Consider the following 19,237-nt stretch of genomic DNA (forward strand, 5'->3'; position numbering starts at 1 on the left):
ATAGGTACGTGGTTGCAAAGGGCATCAGTGTCTTAACAGCTCTGAGCGCAGACCTATCCAGAAATCTGGCAGTGGCTTCTGATTAAATTCAATTTTCACAGAACCGCTTGTTGGAATTTCGATGAGGCTCTCTTGTTCAGATATCGGTAAGTGGACTGGAGGCAGGGCATGAAAGGGATAACAAGTTGTTTGTGTCATCCGTTTCGGGAAAGTACCGGCGCAATTATGCACCCAGCTCATTCAGGTGCTTCGCTATATCACATTTGACATTGTCCGTAAGATTGAGTTCATTTGCACACAAAAATCATACAATGATGGAAAGACCTTTGTGTTGTCCTTGTTAATGCATACAGGGAAGAGCTCCAACATCTTAATCATAGCCTCAATTTTGTCCTGCACATTGAATATAGTTGTGGAGAGTCCCTGTAATCCTAGATTCAGATCATTCAGGTGAGAAAAAACATCACCCAGACAGGCCAGTCGTGTGAGAAACTCGTCATCATCCAAGCGGTCAGACAAATTATGGTCAGAAAACTTTAAGCTTGTCTCTCAATTTAAAAAAATGTGTCAATACTTTGCCACTTGATAACCAGCGCACTTCTGTATGTTGTAAAAGCGTTACATGGTCACTGCCAGTATCATTGCATAAGGCAGAAAATACACAAGTTCAGGGGCCTTGCTTTACCAAAGGTAACCATTTTCACTGTAGTGTCCAAAATGTCTTTCAAGCTGTCAGGCATTCCCTTGGCAGCAAGAGCCTCTCGGAAGATGCTGTAGTGTACCCAAGTGGCTTCGGGAGCAACTGCTTGCACGTGCCTTACCCCTCCACTATGTCTCCCTGTCATGGCTTTTGCACCATCAGTACAGATACCAACATATCCTGACCACCAACGTCCATTTGATGTCACAAAGCTGTCCAGTACTTTAAAAATATCCTCTCATGTTGTGCTGGTTTCCAGTGGTTTGCAGAAGAGGATGTCTTCCTTAATTGACCCCCCATAAACGTAATATACCAGGAGCAGTTGACTCATCCAGCTGTAAAGCATATAATTCACTGGCTTGTATGCGAAGCAGTAATTGATTCAAAACATCTCCTGCCATGTCACTAATGCGTCGTGAAACAGTGTTGTTTCATGAAGGCATTGTCTGTATAGTTTTTTTGGGGCGTTCTCCCCCAGCATTGTCCCAGCCATATTCGCAGCAGCAGGAAGAATTAAGTCCTCCACAACAGTATGGGGCTTGCCTGTCCTAGCCACTCGGTAGCTCACCATATAAGACACTTATTAATGGTATCTGTTGCTTTTACACGTGTCTTACTACTCAAAAGTTTTCTTTATTCTCACTCAAAAAACTCCCGTGGCTTATTTTTCAAATGGTCATGTTTGGTTTCTAAATGTCTGCGCAAGAGTGAAGATTTTCTGCGAGAGCGTAATGGTTCATGTGATTGGATGTTAATTATTTGACTAGGCTAACTGTATTTGTGTCACGCCCTGACCTTAGAGAGCCTTTTTATTCTCTATTTTGGTTAGGTCAGGGTGTGACTAGGGTGGGTACTCTAGTTTTTTGTATTTCTATGTTGGCCTGGTATGGTTCCCAATCAGAGTCTTTCGAAGTCTCTGATTGGGGATTATATTTAGGCAGCCTTTTTTCCCACCTGTTGTTTGTGGGATCTTGTTTTTGTGTAGTGCCTGTGAGCACTCCAGACGTCACGTTTTGTTTGCTATTCATAGTTTTTTTGGTGAGTTTCATTTAAATAAAGACGTGGAACTCTATGTACGCTGCGCCTTGGTCCGCTCAATTAGACAATTGTGACAATTTGACATTGTGTTGTTATTTCGCTGGGCACCCAGGGAACGTCTTATATGGTCAGCTACACTAGATGGTTTAATATTATTTTTCCCAGTGAAATGAGGCTACTCAGGCGAGAGAAAAAACTTACCCAAATCTTTCCCTGTTGGAAAATATAAATGTACTGTTGGAAAATGTGTAAAATGTGAATCACATTTTTATTTGGCGTACCACTGACGGCATTGAGGGTACCCCAGTACCCCAGTTTGGGAATACCTGCTTTACAGGATTCCTTACTTTCACTCTGTCAATTAGGTTAGTATTGTGGAGTAACTACAATGTTGTTGATCTATCCTCAGTTTTCTCCCATCACATCCATTACACTCTGTTTTAAAGTCACCATTGACCTTGTGGTATCCCTGAGCTGTTTCCTATCTCTCCAGAAACTGAGTTAGGAAGGACGCCTGTATATTTGTATTGATGGGTGTATTTATACTTGATACTCCATCTAAAGTGCAATTAATAACTTCACCACATTCAAAGGGATATTCAATGTATGCTTTTTTTACGTTACATGTTTTACATGTTTACCCATCTACCAAAAGGTGCCCTTCCAATATGTCACGACTTCCGCCGAAGTCGGTTCCTCTCCTTGTTCGGGCGGCGTTCGGTGGTCGACGTCACTGGTCTTCTAGCCATCTCCGATCCACCTTTCATTTTCCATTTGTTTTGTCTTGTTTTCCCACACACCTGGTTCACATTTCCCTCATTACTTGTTGTGTATTTAACCCTCTGTTCCCCCCCCATGTCTGTGTGTGAAATTGTTTGTTGTAAGTGCTTGTGCACGTTGTGACTGGTGTGCGACGGGTTTTGTACCCATATTTTGTTATTCTGGATGCCATTGGTTTTGTATATTAAACTGCTCCGGTTATTACCCAGTTCTGCCGTCCTGCATCTGACTTCCCTGCCACCAGATACGCACCTCTTACACAATAGGTGCCCTTCTTGCACAGTCCATTCATCTTATTTTGTGACTTTACTCCAACTTTTTATGCTTGCCATAACAAAGGGGTTGAATACTTGTTGACTGAAGACATTTCACCTTTACATTTTTTATTAATTTGTAAAAAAAAATATATATATATATTTATAAAATGAAATCCACTTTGACATTATGGGGTATTGTAACAAAGCATCTCAATTTTAAATTCAGGCTGTAAAATGTGGAAAAAGTCAAGGGATGTGAATACTTTCTTAAGGCACTGTATTTCCATGCTGACCTGATCGAGAGCCTCCCCTGACTTGCGTAGGTTCTGGATGACGTAGGTGTTGATTGCCTCTCCATTATCAGAGCAACACATGTCCAGCATCAGGAAGCCGTCCTCCTCATAAGCGTTGATCTGGTGGAACACTGACAGAGCCTTGGTGTGGAACTTTACTGAGCTGGTCTAGATGAGACAGAGGAGAGAGAGACAAACATTACTGAGCTGGTCTGGTGGAGACAGAGGAGAGAAAGCAAGACAAATTACTTCACTGAGTTGGTCTAGAGGAGATAATAGAACATGGGACAAAGCTTGATAAAATAAATAGATAATTTACTGGTCATTTAGCAATTTAGTAAGTAGCTTAGTTACTATTACTCACTAGTGAACATGACTGCTATATGTGCTACTTTTATAATAGATTAGACAAGTTATGATACAGTATCAAAGATTAGCGCTTTTGTACTTCCCATAGAGTGAAGCAACTATCTTTTCATGTGAAAAATACCAAAGCCCAAGGCCAAAAAATAAAATAAATGCAGACTCTTGGAATTATCTTGTTTGAACGACTTAGTTTCTCGTTCAAATGACTTAGTATCTCATTTGAACTACTTAGTAAAAATACAAATGTCATTCAAAGTTGTTCAAATGTCGTTCAAGTCTTTCAAACCAGTCAATCAAACTAGATACTAAGTTGTTTGAATTACTTATTATCTTGTTTGAGCGACTTACAGTGCTGTGAAAAAGTATTTGCTCTCTTTCTGATTTTCTCTATTTTTGCATGTGTTTGATACTGGATGTTATCAGATCTTCAACCAAAACCATATATTAGATAATGGGAACCTGAGTTTACAAATACAACAAAAAATAATGGATGCTTTTTTTTATGCAACACCCAATTGCCCTGTGTGAATAAGTAATTGCCCCTTACACTCAATAACTGGTTGTGCCACCTTTAGTTGGAATGTAGTTGTAGTTATTTTATTTTATTTAACCAGGCAAGTCAGTTAAGAACAATTTCTTATTTACAATGACGGCCTGGGAACAGTGTGTTAACTGCCTTGTTCAGGGACAGAACGACAGATTTTTACCTTGTCAGCTCAGGGACTCGATCTAGCAGCCTTTTGGTTGCTAGTCCAATGCTCTAACCACAAGGCTACAAGAGATCAGTCTCTCACAACGCTGTGGAGAAATTCTGTCCCACTCTTGCATAATGACTGGGCCATTCCAAAATTTCAAATTTGTTGCTTTTTAACCATTTTCATGTCGACTTGATTGTGTCTTGATTGCTGCATCATCCAGCTGTGCTTCAGCTTCAGCTCACAGATGCATGGCCTGCCATTCTCCTGTAGAATGATCTGATACAGAGCTGAATTCATGATTCATTTTATTAAGGCAAGTTGTTCAGGTCCTGAGGCAGCAAAGCATCCCCAAACCATCACACTATCAGCACCATGCTTGACCGTTGGTATGAGATTCTTGTTTGGTTTTCGCCATACATAATGGGACCGATCTCACCCAAAAAGTTTACCAAAGTTTGCCAGGATGCACCTGGATGATCATCCAGACTCTTGGAATAATGTTCTATGGACAGATGAGACAAAAGTATAACTTTTTGGATGTCATGGGTCCCATTATGCCTGGCAAAAACCAAACACTACACTCCACAGTAAGAACCTTACAACAACGGTCAAGCATGGTGGTGGAAGTGTGATTGAGTGTAAGGGGGGAATTATTTTTCATATAGGGGCATTGGGTGTTGCATAATTTTTTTAAATGAAATAAATTAAAGATGTTGTGTTATTTATTCACTCAGGTTCCCTTCATCTAATATCAGGTTTTGGTTGAAGGACTGATGACATTCAGTTCCAAAAATATGCAAAAGAAGAGAAAATTAGAAAGGGAGAAAATACTTTTCACAGTACTGTAATCGTTCCTTTGTCTAATTAGGCCTTATTTCTTATGCAGCTTGTCACAGGTAGACTGTGTAATTGTTGATGCAACCATTCATTCACTGATTCCATCCATTGAAATTATTATTCATTGACAGTTCTTTGATAACCTAAAGCAGGGCTGCTTCTGAACACCAGAGCATGCAAGTGGACAAGTGTGTAGAGACGAGCAGAGCATAATTCCAGCAGATTTAAAAATGGTGTCAGCCTTCTCTCCTGCTCCAATTTCACGCCGGTGCTGCTCAGCCACAAGCTCTGGACATGCTCTGCCAAGCATTTTTTTTCCTTTATCATTGTTCTTTTAATTAATGTGACCCCACCCACAATTGCCTAGTGTATATCTTGTTAATTTTCTAATTTCTAACATTAGGATAGTTTCTATTATGAAGGACATCAAATGTATTAACATGTTTTAGATAGGCTACTGTAAAATGTACCTTCATTTTTGGTTTTCTTTCTCCAATCAAATTGTAAAAAACGCTGTAGGAAATATGATTTTATGTGGAGAAATAGCATCCACACACGGGGGTGCGCAATTCTTTTGACCTCTGCAGTTTGAGAATATTTATTCGCTTTTATTTATGAAAAGAAGCTAATACTGGCTAATACAGATTTATTTCTGATATTTTTCGCTTAATTACATTTATTTCTATTGTTTTAATTCCAATAATTTAAAAAAGTAGCCTATGAATTGCCAACCTAAAATATCTGTTAATACATTTGAAGTCCTTCAAAATTGAAACTTCATATCCTACTTTTAGAAAGTAGAATATACACTAGATATAGGCTACTGTGGGTGGGGTCACAGTAAGAAAAATAATAGTGAGGAACGGAAAGGAAAATAGCTAGGCAGAGCACGACCAGAGCTTATAGATGAACTTTACTAGAGCAAAAGTGGAGAGGGAGAGAAGGCAGACACATTTTTTTTTTTAAATGCTCGATTTATGCTCTGCTCCTCATTCCACACTCACCCACTTACATGCTCTGGCATTCAAAAGCAGCCCTGCTTTAGGCTATCAAAAAACACAATAAATAATCATATCAAATGGATAGAATCAGTGAATGAATGGCTGCAGCAACTTTGCACAGTCTGACAAGCTGCATAACGAATGAGGCCTAATTAGACAAAAGAACAATTAAGTAGTTCAAATGTGATAAGTAGTTGAAACGACTTAGGAATTGTGACATTATTTGTAGGCTTTTTTAAAACTAATTCGTTCAAATGAGATACTAAGTCGTTTCGAATGAGATACTAAGATGTTCAAATGAGAGAATTCAAACTCTACGTTTGTATATATTTTTTTGTTGCTTTGGGCTTCATAATAGAACCTTCGTAATAGAACCACGTTAGTTATTTATTTGCATCATAAAGGCCTTTAAAATCCTTGTCCTGTCCACCTCTCACCTGTCCCGTGTGTTTGTCTACCAGGTGAAAGACAGTATCTTGTTTGGGGTCCCAGTAGATCCCCTCACTGATTCCCTTTCCCCTCAGTTTAGCTGTGACAATCTTCAGTAGGTCCATCTTGATAGACTGCTCTATGAACACCACATAGTTCTCTGACATTGCTACAGGAAAAAGGGAAAATATATGTCAAATACATTGTTTTTATCAGGGTTGGGATCAATTTGAATTGAAGGTTTATCCATTTTTCTATTCAAATCACTTCCTGAATTGACTTTCATAGATTTTATTTTTTTGCTTCAGAAAGAGAGGACGAGATAAAGTACATATACCTGTAAACACACAAGGCATTTTCACAATGATTGTCATTGCTGAGATACGGTTGTGTAGTGATTTGTGAGATTGTGTGTACATGGGTACAGGGAGAGTTAGCCTTTTAACGCTTAAGTTCTAAATATTAATAACGGCCCTTACATCGTGAGTTATTTTTGCACGCATTTCCATAATTCTATGCTGCTGTTCTAGATTTAGATTGTTGCATTTTGACACTATTCTCTACACTCCTCATTGTATCGACACCACAATGTCTACTTCATATGAGGGTTAATAAAACTTTCTTGCTATAGTAGTAGCAGCAAGTATCTACTGTATAGTATTATTGATAATTGTATAATTAAGCAATAAGGCACGAGGGGGTGTGGTATATGTCCAATATACCACGGCTAAGGGCTGTTCTTAGGCACAACACATCACGGAGTGCCTGGACACAGCCCTTAGCCGTGGTTAATTGGCCAAAATACCACAAACCCCAAAGATGTCTTATTACTATTATAAACTGGTTACCAACGTAATTAGAGCAGTACAAATAAATGTTAAGTCATACCCGTGGTATACGGTCTGATATACCATGGCTGTCAGTCAATCAGCATTTAGGGCTCGAACCACCTAGTTTATAATTATTATCATCTATATTACATGTATTATCATCTGAAAGAGGCTCTAGTATTAGCCTGTCTGAGGGGCTGCGCATGTGAGATAGGGCGGGAAGCCTGAGGCGCTAAATCTGGTGTATTTGATACAATAGTGGCGAACAAACAAAGTGTGAGCAGGGTATGAGCATATATTACATATGCCGACCATGGTTAAGGCTGGGAAACGTTGGGATCCTAAAAACATTTTAATTTAAAAAAATTGTATTTCATTTATTCTCCCCTGGAAAAACTAGTCTACAGCAGTGGCTTTATTTCGTAACCATGTCAACGTATTATCACCACTGGACATGTAGCCTACAGATGCCTGCCTTGTCACCAAGCAAGGAATATATTTTTCATCAAATGCGATGAGTATTATGGCTTGGTTAGGTTTTAGACTGGTCGAGACATAGGATAATGAGAACAGGGTGGTGGACAAAGTCATATGTAAACAACAAAGTGAAATAGTTTGTGCGGGTGATCAGATTGAATGGTACATGCGTGTAATCAGCTATATTGTATGCAGAGACCTTGGTATGAGGGAAGCGATGTTGTAGATATATTAAACTATGTCACTAAACAGGATTATGTAGGTCTATGCTTTGGCGCCATTTTTGGGGCTGAATGTTATGTAGGTGGACCAGTTATCACTCTCCTTCGAAAACGTGGTTACATTTGTACAAACTTCAAGTATTACTAACTATAAAGTATATCTCTAGGACAACGCAAATGTAATGTAACAACTCAAATCATTCTCTTTAGTCTACAGTAGTCTACAGGTTAGGCTAAAGGTTGTTTGCTAGGGAATATATGATTTGATTGAAATAATCAAATCATATTTTCCCAAGCAACAACTATTTGGCAAAATGATCAAATATAATTACGAGAATGCATTACAAATCAAAGAATAAGAAAAGTTGGTTACATACTTTTCCTTTTCTGTTTTATTTCACCCAGGAGTCAAACAAAGTAAACACCCATATGTTACTTTTCTATCTTTTTTTGTCTTTTTTAAAGAACATTTCTCCAATCCCCCCTCACCCACTACACATCAAACGCATAAAGTCATACATTATAACACATTTTACAATTGTTGATTACATTCTTTTGCTGTTCTGTTTTATTTCAGAAATAGAACCCAGGAGTCCAACAAATTATTTCAGTTCAGGTAAACAAACATATGTAAATGGTAAACAAACATCTATTTTGGGGGGGAACATTTCCCCAATCCTCCCTGTCAAACACCTCAAGTCATACATTGCAATACATTTTCCAATGAAACATTTTTAAATATCAGCATAAATCAACAATTGATCAGCCACTATAAGCCTACTTTCCACTTAGTAGTGCTTCAGGGTGTGGTACTCGTCAAAGCAAGGAACTGCTGTGTCACATAGCTCAGACATGTACTTGGTCAACTTCCTTTGTTTCTGTCATCGGGTTGATGTTAGGCAGACCTTGCAATGCCTCCTTGTACTTTTTCCTTGCAGGATGGTCTGAGGGACATCGCTAGGAAAGTGGTGTTCAATGAGGCGTAGAGGATTGTCAGAGGCAGGACGGCCCCCAGCAGACAGACAATGAGGAGTGTGGTGGTCCTCAAGGAGCTGCCGCATCAGGTTTATCCTGTACAGCTGCTATGAGATCACCTGTTCTGTGACCTGCCAGTGGACAATGTAGCTGTTGAGTACGGCGTAATGAAAGTCTTTCTTTCCAAGCCATGAGAGACTAATCAATGGACTGTGAGGCACAAATACTCTTCTAAATGCCCTGGTGAACCTGCCCAGGACATTCCTAATTTTGTGATGGGGGTCAGCAAGGTTGGCAGTGGCATTGTTCTCAAAGTGGAGCACTGTCAGCAAGACAAGGAAGTGGTCCTGGGAGATAAAGGTTGGGAAAAAATGGGTCTGCAGCATGGGGTCAGAGGTTCATTAGTCCCTCACAGAGCCCTTTTTCATTAGCCCCATCAGCAGCACCGTGACCAGGAAGGTATACATTATACTGATAGTAGTGTAACCCTTTTACGCTAGGGGCAGTCTTCTCTTTCAGTTCATGAGAATACCTGCAAACAAATATGCATATTTAATAGGCTAAAGGAATTCTGAATTTTGATTCATTTGAAGAGAGCCTTGGGTTTTTCTGTTAGATTACAATGGGCAAACGGTTGGTTTCCTGCACCACACTCTCCACCAATTCCTCATCAAGGAACAGTGCTTTGTACGCCAGACAGGGTGTCATTGAAGTCTATCTCTGATGGTGTGAAGAGACAGGATCTCAAGCAGCAGGGACCACCTCCCTCACAGCCTATAAGATTGGCAGCAGCACCAGCATCTTGGGGAGGTAAGGGATGCTTATTGCATGCAAGGTAGAGGTGGACACCATTTTCCTCAGACATCTCACGCTCATAGTCCAGAAGGTTGGGGGGGGGGCAATATTCCTCGTCACTATCTGATTGATCCGACTCACTCTCATACACAGATTCGTCATCAGAATGACAAAATATTTATTGTATCTCCTCTTCAGTGAGGCATTTCCTTTTGAAAGCGGATATTATCTCTATAATCAGTGGCTATCAGTGTCAAGAGTTAAATTTTTTGTAACTATGTTTACCATGGGCTGCCAGTTCAGACCCCCTTTCCAGACCCCCCATTTATTGATAAATTCCCCATCATAGTAATATTTCCTCCATCATATCCCCCACGATACCTTCCCCCATTTCCACCCCCATGCACTTGAACCCCCACCCCACAAATGACATTAGCCCCTCCACAAACACCCATAAAATGTTTTCAACCAAATCTGGCAACCCTGGTCGCCCTACGGTTAGGCTAGGCAGTGGGCTTGTATTTGGGCGATGATCTGTGAGGCGATAACATTTTATTTGATGTTTAAACTGTAAACAACATGTCAAGTCATGTGCTCCGGTTCTAGTATACACTGTAACATTCACATGCAGCTGCTGAAAAGTGACCAAAGTTAAGTTGATATTTTTTGGGCAATGGGCTCAGCCATCTTTGACTTTGTTTATTTGCCTCTTATGCCGCGTTCAACACAACTGGGAATTCTGAAAAATAGAAGGTAAAATCATGACATCAGTGATCTTCAGGTCGGAAAGTCGGAGCTCTATAAAGAGGTCTGAGTTCCAGAGTTGGAATTACGAGTTGGTTGACCTCTCAAATCAATTATTCCCAGTTGGAGCAAAAAAAATCCGAGTTCTCAGTTGTTTTGAATGCGGCATTATAGTAAATGGCATTCTGGGATTAGAACGTTTTTCACTTGTCAAACATAAACAAACATGGCTGTGGATGTGTTCCGTGTAATGCTTGGGTGATGAAGTTCACATTTATCTTTTACAATAAAGGGTAAAACTGTGTAATAAAGGTTAAGACCTTTATTTTAAATCAGTACAAAAAAAATGTAAATTTCTGTTCAGACAACAATGGTGTTAAGTCGCATATTTTGCATCATAAGTTCTGTTGCTGCTGTTCCAATCACATATTTGTGATGGTACACTGCAGGGACCACACAACAATGATCACAAATATGTGATCATACAGGTCAAAGGGTTAAGGGCCCCCTAGAGTCGATATGTCAATCTAAATTACATAACAAATAAATCCCCATCAAAATCCGTCAGTTTAAACTAGGGATACAGTACCAGTCAAAAATTTGAACACACCTAGGTTTTTCTTAATTTTTTACTATTTTCCACATTCTAAGATAATAGTGAAGTCATCCAAACTATAACATAACACATATGGAATCATGTAGTAACCAAACAAGTGGTTAGTAGATATGAGTAGAAAAATCAAAATTTTTGATTGGTACTGTATTTTTTTTGTTGCAGTGGATGCATCTCAATCCACCACATCTGCCAAACTCGCACTTCCAGTGAAAGGCTGCTGAGCTACAGTGTTTGTCAGACCATGAGACACCCCGAAAATCAGTATCCTGAAAACGTCTGTAGCGTCCGATCGGTTTGACCTAGAACCTATTATGACTACTCTATGGAAAGGAGACTCTCATGAACACAAGTGTCAGGGGGCATGTCTGAAGTCGGTACCGTCGATGTGCCAACTTCTGTTTGCAAACGTTTGGACCATTTGGGCTACAAACTAATGGGAACCCACTGTGGAAAGGGGAGATTCTCATGAACATGATGGTTTTCTTCGTCTTGCACTAAGACCCCCATAAGTGTCACGGAACTCATGTGAAGGTAACCGGTGGAGCATAAAGGTAGTTTTGTGTCTTCCCCAAAAGAGGGGTTAAATAAGTGTCAAAAATTATATACATATATTTACAAAGTTTTATTTTATATCTCCTAGATTTAGGACAGACACTTCAAAACCTTGTTTCTTATTTTTTTTGACTGTCCTTTTTTGCCATTTATAAAGGTATTATTCAATGCATTTTTATGGCCTTTAAAAAATATATATTTTATTTTGAACGGGATCCTAAAATTCTAAATAAAATAGCATCACCCCCCTCACAAGTTAAAATGAGACACTAATGTCAGGGTACATGGATATGTATCATATGGGTACATGGATATGTATCATACGGATATGATAGAGATGTACAGTGACAGTAAGTAATGGTTGCATCCCGAATTGCAACCTATACCTTATATAGTGCACTACTTCTGACCAGCTCTTGTCAATATACGTGCACTATAAAGGGACAAGGGTGCTATTTGGGACACAGACATGAGTTTGTTTTGGCTCTAATTGCATAGGTATTGCAAGTGTTTGATAGGTTTACCGAAGCTGTGGTAGTAGGAGGGCCTGGCCTTGTCTGCAGGGACAATAGAGCACAGCACTTTGGCCCCCTCCAGGGTTTCCTCGGGGTTGTTCTTCATAGGGGGCACTTTGATTATGTTATACAAGGCACCTAAAATGACAGGGACATAGTTAGTACACAACCTCTCACAGTGTTGTAATACTGTGTCACAACACTGGTGAATGCAATAAATAATCACCTAAACTCACAGGAACACTTTCTACACAACCTGTCACCCTGTGATATTGTGTCAGAGTCACGTAAAACACACACTTGTATTTAAACAAGAAATACTTGTATATAAGTATCTCACAGAGATTACAGTAAATAATATGCTCTCGGAAATTAAGACCCAGTGTGCTCATTATTCAACACAAAAACCACTGTTGTCTATGGGGTTTTCATGACAGCTTGGTATGTTTGAGGAAGATCGTTACCCCCTCACCCATTTGAGATAGGCAAAACGTAAATACAGCTTGTAAAATATATCTTACCGGTTTAAATCCACACTTAATTCTGTCTCGTCACACTGAGGTTTAAGGTGCCGTATGTATATTACAATATTTTCATTAAAGAGACACTTCAACATTTTATGTCTCCTGCACCATACCAGTGTCTACATACGTGGAAACAGTAATTTTCTACATTTGGAATAAAAGGTTCTAAGAAAATGACCTCCAATGTTGTCAAAGTTAAGAAGTGGTGAAGTGCCCCTTACATTGAGCTTGATGAAAAACCAATCACGGCTCTACAGTGCTACCATTTTGGTTGCATATGCTCCTAAATATTTTGCTGTGCTACCTGGAATTTTTATTTGGGAGCACCAGTGCAACTAGAAAAAAATCACACAACATTTAGTAGCTCCTTCACAAAAATGTGTTTGTGGGAAATATGCTGCAAACTAAATAGTGTGCCACAAAATAAGTTTGCCAACTTTTGCCACTAGTAGTGAATCAGAATTAAGTGTTAGCCAGACCATTGATTAACTGCAATGGAGAAGTAATTGTTTGTCTGGCTACAACATAACGCAATTTGAAGTCATATGGGGCAGTCTCACAAGCATTAGAAACAGCATTGTGTGTGAATACGGTGGGAACATGTGGATCTGAGCAAGTGTGTCATTAATGCTTGTGGATATGTGCAGTATGTAAATGTTGTCTATTTTTTGTTTAAAAAAAAGTAAAATAAAAAGTACCATAAAAATGTTATTGTCTGCTTTACTACAGATTGCTCAGGACTTCTACCTTTAAAAACCGGACTGCTCGTGAATACTCACTTGGTCTTCAAGGACAAAAAACTTTCCTTTGCCAACCCAGAGAGAAGCAGGCTCAAGATATTCTTTCCGAAATGCAGGTATAGTTTGAAATGACCCTGCTGGTGGTGCCGCAGACGCTCATTTATTTTTAGCCTGAAACAATAAAGTTCTTCACTAAACATTCTTCTCTCCAGATACACGCGACATCTCTTTAAGGTATCTGCCAGTGGTCCTCCCAACACCAGTCTACAAGATAGGCAGGAAGACATTCTGATCCAGCTTCAATGAGACCAGAAAGTCCTTCATTGACTTACTTAGCCTGTACGTTTAAATAGTGAATAGGCATAGAGATTGATAGGAAATTAGATGATGACATTTTGTAATACTTGAACGAAGGAACAGCATTCAGGAACAGCAAAATATGTTTCACATAACTGCACACTCTAAGACATTAGGTAGGTTTCCTTCCAATTTGCGACAGATTTTCATGCGAATATTCTAAAATCTGCATTAAACTATATGAGCATTTTCCCATTGCATTTTCAACTGTACTGATGGTTTTGTAACAAACTGCTATGTTATATAGCAAATATGCCCACTCTGGTCTTGGAACATGCGCTCCAGCCAACAGCTCGCACATACAGCATTTGGAAATTATTCAGACCCCTTCCATTTTTCCACATTTTTGTACGTTAAAGCCTTATTGTAAAATGGATTCAATTAAATGTTAAATTAATTAAATTAGTATATTTTTTTATCCACTTTAGAATAAGGCTGTAACATAACAAAATGTGGAAAAAGTGAAGGGGTCTGAATACTTTCTGAATGCACTGTATGTCCTTTTCCATTCTTGTTTATGTGTGGTTGCGTGATTGTGAAAAGTGATTTATGAATTGAATAGTTATTAAGAAATGTTGTTAGTGCATGTCCTTAGTAGAGTGACCTTCAAATGTAATATTTTACACGTGGTCTGTGTAACAATGTTTTAAATAACTTGACCCAGATGTAGACCATTGTTATATGTCTAAATATCAGGTTGAGAGCTTCAAGTTCAACATTTTTTATTTATTTTTTTATTTCACCTTATTTAACCAGGTAGGCTAGTTGAGAACAAGTTCTCATTTGCAACTGCAACCTGGCCAATATAAAGCATAGCAAAATCGACACATACAACAACACAGAGTTACACATGGAATAAACAAAACATAGTCAGTAATACAGTAGAACAAAAGAGAACAGAATGTCTATATACAGTGAGTGCAAATGAGGTAAGATAATGGAGTTAAGGCAAGAAATAGGCTCTGACAGCTGGTGCTTAAAGCTAGTGAGGGAGATATGAGTCTCCAGCTTCAGAGAACTTCAGTTCGTTCCAGTCATTGGCAGCAGAGAACTGGAAGGAAAGACGACCAAAGGAGGAATTGGCTTTGGGGGTGACCAGTGACATATTGCTGCTGGAGCGGGTGCTACAAGTGGGTGCTGCTATGGTGACCAGTGAGCTGAGATAAGGTGGGGATTTACCTAGCAGAGACTTGTAGATAACCTGGAGCCAGTGGGTTTGGCGACGAGTATGAAGCGAGGGCCAACCAACGAGAGCGTACAGGTCGCAATGGTGGGTAGTGTATGGGGCTTGCTGACAAAACAGATGGCACTGTGATAGACTGCATCCAGTTTGTTGAGTAGAGTAGAAGGCTATTTTATAGATGACACCACCGAAGTCGAGGATCGGTAGGAAGGTCAGTTTTACGAGGGTATGTTTGGCAGCATGAGTGAAGGATGCTTTGCTGCGATATAGGAAGCCAATTCTATATTTAATTTTGGATTGGAGATGCTTATGACTTAGGGGGCAGTATTTTCATTTTTGGAAAAATAACATGCCCGTAGTAAACGGGATATTTTGTCAGGACAAGACGCTAGAATATGCAATAATTGACTGTTTACGATAGAAAACACTCTAAAGTTACCAAAACTGTAAAAATATTGTCTGTGAGTATAACAGAACTGATGTTGCAGGCGAAAGCCTGAGAAAAATCCAATCCGGAAGTGCCTCATGTTTTGAAAGCGCTGCGTTCCAATGCGTCCCTATTGAGCAGTGAATGGGCTATCAACCAGATTACTTTTTCTCCGTATTCCCCAAGGGGTCTACAGCATTGTGACGTAGTTTTACGCATTTATGTTGAAGAATACCCCTAAGCGGCTACATTGCGCAAGTGGTCCCCTGATTCTTGCGTAAAATACAGAGGTAGCCATTATTCCAATCGGTCCTACTGAAAAACGAATTGTCCCGGTGGATATATTATCGAATAGATATTTGAAAAACACCTTGAGTATTGATTATAAACAACGTTTGTCATGTTTCTGTCGACATTACGGAGCTAATTCGGAATATTTTTTCGGTGTTTTCGTGACTGCAATTTCCGGTCGTTTTCTTAGCCAAACGCGAAGAACAAACGGAGCTATTCCGCCTACAAAAATAATATTTTTGGAAAAAAGGAACATTGGCTATCTAACTGGGAGTCTCGTGAGTGAAAACATCCGAAGCTCCTCAAAGGTAAACTATTTAATTTGATTGCTTTTCAGATTTCCGTGACCAAGTTACCTGCTGCTACCTGGACAAAATGCTATGCTAGGCTATCGATAAACTTACACAAATGCTTGTCTAGCTTTGGCTGTAAAGCATATTTTGAAAATCTGAAATGACAGGGTGATTAACAAAAGGCTAAGCTGTGTCTTAATATATATCACTTGTGATTTTCATGAATAGGAATATTTTCTAGGAATATTGATGTCCGTTGCGTTATGCTAATTAGTGTCAGTTGATGATTACACTCCCTCATGCGGGATGGGGAGTCACTAGAGGTTATTAATGTTATTAATATTAATGAGTCTGGAAGGAGAGTTTACAGTCTAACCAGAAACCTAGGTATTTGTAGTTGTCCACATATTCTAATTCAGAGCCGTCCAGAGTAGTGATGCTGGACGGGCGAGCAGGTGCGGGCAGTGATCGGTTGAATAGCATGCATTTAGTTTTACTTGCATTTAAGAGCAGTTGGAGGCCACAGAAAGAGAGTTGTGTGGCATTGAAGCTTGTCTGGAGATTAGTTAACACAGTGTCCAAGCACACCAAGACAGTCCTGAAGAGGGCACGACAAAACCTATTCCCCCTCAGGAGACTGAAAAGATTTGGCATGGGTCCTCAGATCATCAAAAGGTACTACAGTTGCACCATCGAGAGCATCCTCACTGGTTGAATCACTGCCTGCTATGGCAACTGCTCGGCCTCCGACCATAAGGCACAACATAGAGTAGTACGTACGGCCCAGTACATCACTGGGGCCAAGCTTCCTGCCATTCAGGACCTCCATAACAGGCTTTGTCAGAGGAAGGCACTAAAAATTGTCAAAGACTCCAGCCACCCTAGTCTTAGAATGTTCTCTCTGCTACCGCACGGCAAGCAGTCCCGGGGTGCCAAGTCTAGGTCCAAGACACAGCTTCTACCCCCAAGTCATAAGCGTACTGAACATCTAATTAAATGACTACCCCAGACTACTTTCATACTCCCCCCCTTTTATGCTGCAGCTACTCTCTGTTATTATCTATGCATAAGTCACTTTAATAACTCTACCCACGTGCATACAGTTTTAGTCGGAAGTTTATATACACCTTAGTCAAATACATTTAAACTCAGTTTTTCACAATTCCTGACATTTAATCCTAGTAAAAATTCACTGTTTCAGGTCAGTTAGGAATACCACTTTATTTTAAGAATGTGAAATGTCAGAATATTATGATGATAATGATTTATTTCAGCTTTTATTTCTTTCATCACATTCCCAGTGGGTCAGAAAATTAGATACACTCAATTAGTATTTGGTAGCATTGTCTTTAAATTGTTTAACTTGGGTCAAACATTTTGGTAAGCCTTCCAAAAGCTTCTCACAATAAGTTGGGTGAATTTCGGCCCATTCATCCTGACAGAGCTGGTGTAACTGAGTCAGGTTTGTTGTCCTCCTTGCTCGCACACACGTTTTCAGTTCTGCCCACACATTTTCTATGGGATTGAGGTCAGGGCTTTGTGATGGCCACTTCAATACCTTGACTTTGTTGTGCATAAGCCATTTTACCACAAATAGGGAAGTATGCTTGGGGTCATGGTCCATTTGGAAGACCCATTTGCGACCAAGCTTTAACAAGACTGATGTCTTGAGATGTTGCTTCAATATATCCAAATAATTTTGCATCCTCATGATGCCATCTATTTTGTTAAGTGCACGAGCCTCCGCTGTATCAAAGCACCTCCACAACATGATGCTGCCACTCCCATGCTTCACGGTTGGGATGGTGTTCTTCGACTTTGACGCCTCCACTTTTTTACTCCAAACATAGCGATGGTCATTATGACCAAACAATTATATTTTTGTTTCATCAGACCAGAGGACATTTCTGCAAAAAGTACAATCTTTGTCCCCATGTGCAGTTGTAAACGGTAGTCTGGCTTTTTTATGGCGGATTTGGAGCAGTGGATTCTTCCTCATTGAGCGACCTTTTAAGTCGATATAGGACTAATTTTACTGTGGATATAAATACCGTTTGTACCTTTTTCCTCCAGTATCTTCACAGGGTTCTTTGCTGTTGTTCTGGGATTGGTTTGCACTTTTCGCACCAAAGTGCGTTCATCTCTAGGAGACAGAATGTGTCTCCTTCCTGAGCGGTGTGACAGCTGCGTGGTGCCATGGTGTTTATACTTGTTACTATTGTTTGTACAGATGAATGTGGTACCTTCAGGCATTTGGAAATTGCTCCCAAGCATGAACCAGACTTGTGGAGGTCTACAATTTTTTTCTGAGGTCTGAGCTTCTAAAGCCATGACATCATTTTCTGGAATTTTCCAAGCTGTTTAAAAGCATAGTTAACTTAGTATATGTAAACTTTTGACCAACTGGGATTGTAATACAGTATTATAAGTGAAATAATCTGTCTGTAAACAATTGTTGGAAAAATGACTTGTGTCATGCACAAAGTAGATGTCCTAACCGACTTGCAAAAACTATAGTCTGTTAACAAGATTATGGTGAAGTGGTTTAAAAACAAGTTTTATTTACACCAATCTAAGTGTAAACTTCTGACTTCAACCTTGCATTAACAACAGCTCTGAATGGCTCAGAGTGGGAGTCAGTTTACGTGATTGTCTTCTGGCACGCACTACTTCTATTAATAAATCGCTATCAGAAAATTCTTTGTGTGGTAATTATTTATTGTTTTCCTGTTTTATTCATATGTTTTCAAGTTCTGGTTACGGATCATGCATTCTGATTCTTGCATAGATTGTAATGTAAAATATTTTTTTGAATGTTGTACTTATTATGATGAGCTAAGCTAATACAAGCTATGTGTGGAGCCATGTTTGTTGACATACAATGCATTCTGGGTTTCACGTAAACGTCTGTCGGACAAAGATTTTATAACACAATATGGTGAGGGAGGGTTCAGAGTATACTTCTGGAAGTGAATGATGGGATGGGAATGAAGGTAGGCGACACACCCCCTTCAACATGCATACTGCAAACAGACCAAACTAATCTTGTCTCCTCTTCTTATCTTTGGTTGAAGTGAAAAAATAAACATGGCGGCAAGCACAAACTTCCCATCTTCGGATATCTTTTGATTTCTAGAAAGTGTTTAACTGAATTATTTTGATCAATACGAATTGTTGTTAGCTAGTTCATATTGTAGTTTCTGTCAGCCGAGAGTTATCTAAATATGATCGCTTGTGTTACATCAATTTTTCCTCAGTAGGTGGTAGGACAAACACAGCCTACATTTTCCGGTTTGGA

At 39.5% G+C, this 19,237-nt stretch overlaps 1 protein-coding gene across 1 annotated transcript in view; it reads right to left on the minus strand.

Annotated features, from left to right (window-relative positions):
* LOC112228999 (beta,beta-carotene 9',10'-oxygenase-like) overlaps positions 1–19,237 on the minus strand; it is a 106,071-nt gene that overhangs the window by 39,290 nt on the left and 47,544 nt on the right. The window contains exons 6-8 of the mRNA XM_024394849.2: positions 12,134–12,262; positions 6,408–6,568; positions 3,069–3,236 (exon numbers count right to left, since the gene is read on the minus strand). Coding sequence (XP_024250617.1) covers positions 3,069–3,236; positions 6,408–6,568; positions 12,134–12,262 — 458 coding nt within the window. The remainder of the gene's footprint in view (positions 1–3,068; positions 3,237–6,407; positions 6,569–12,133; positions 12,263–19,237) is intronic.

The sequence above is a fragment of the Oncorhynchus tshawytscha genome, linkage group LG30, assembly GCF_018296145.1.
Source record: "Oncorhynchus tshawytscha isolate Ot180627B linkage group LG30, Otsh_v2.0, whole genome shotgun sequence".
Lineage (NCBI taxonomy): Eukaryota > Metazoa > Chordata > Actinopteri > Salmoniformes > Salmonidae > Oncorhynchus > Oncorhynchus tshawytscha.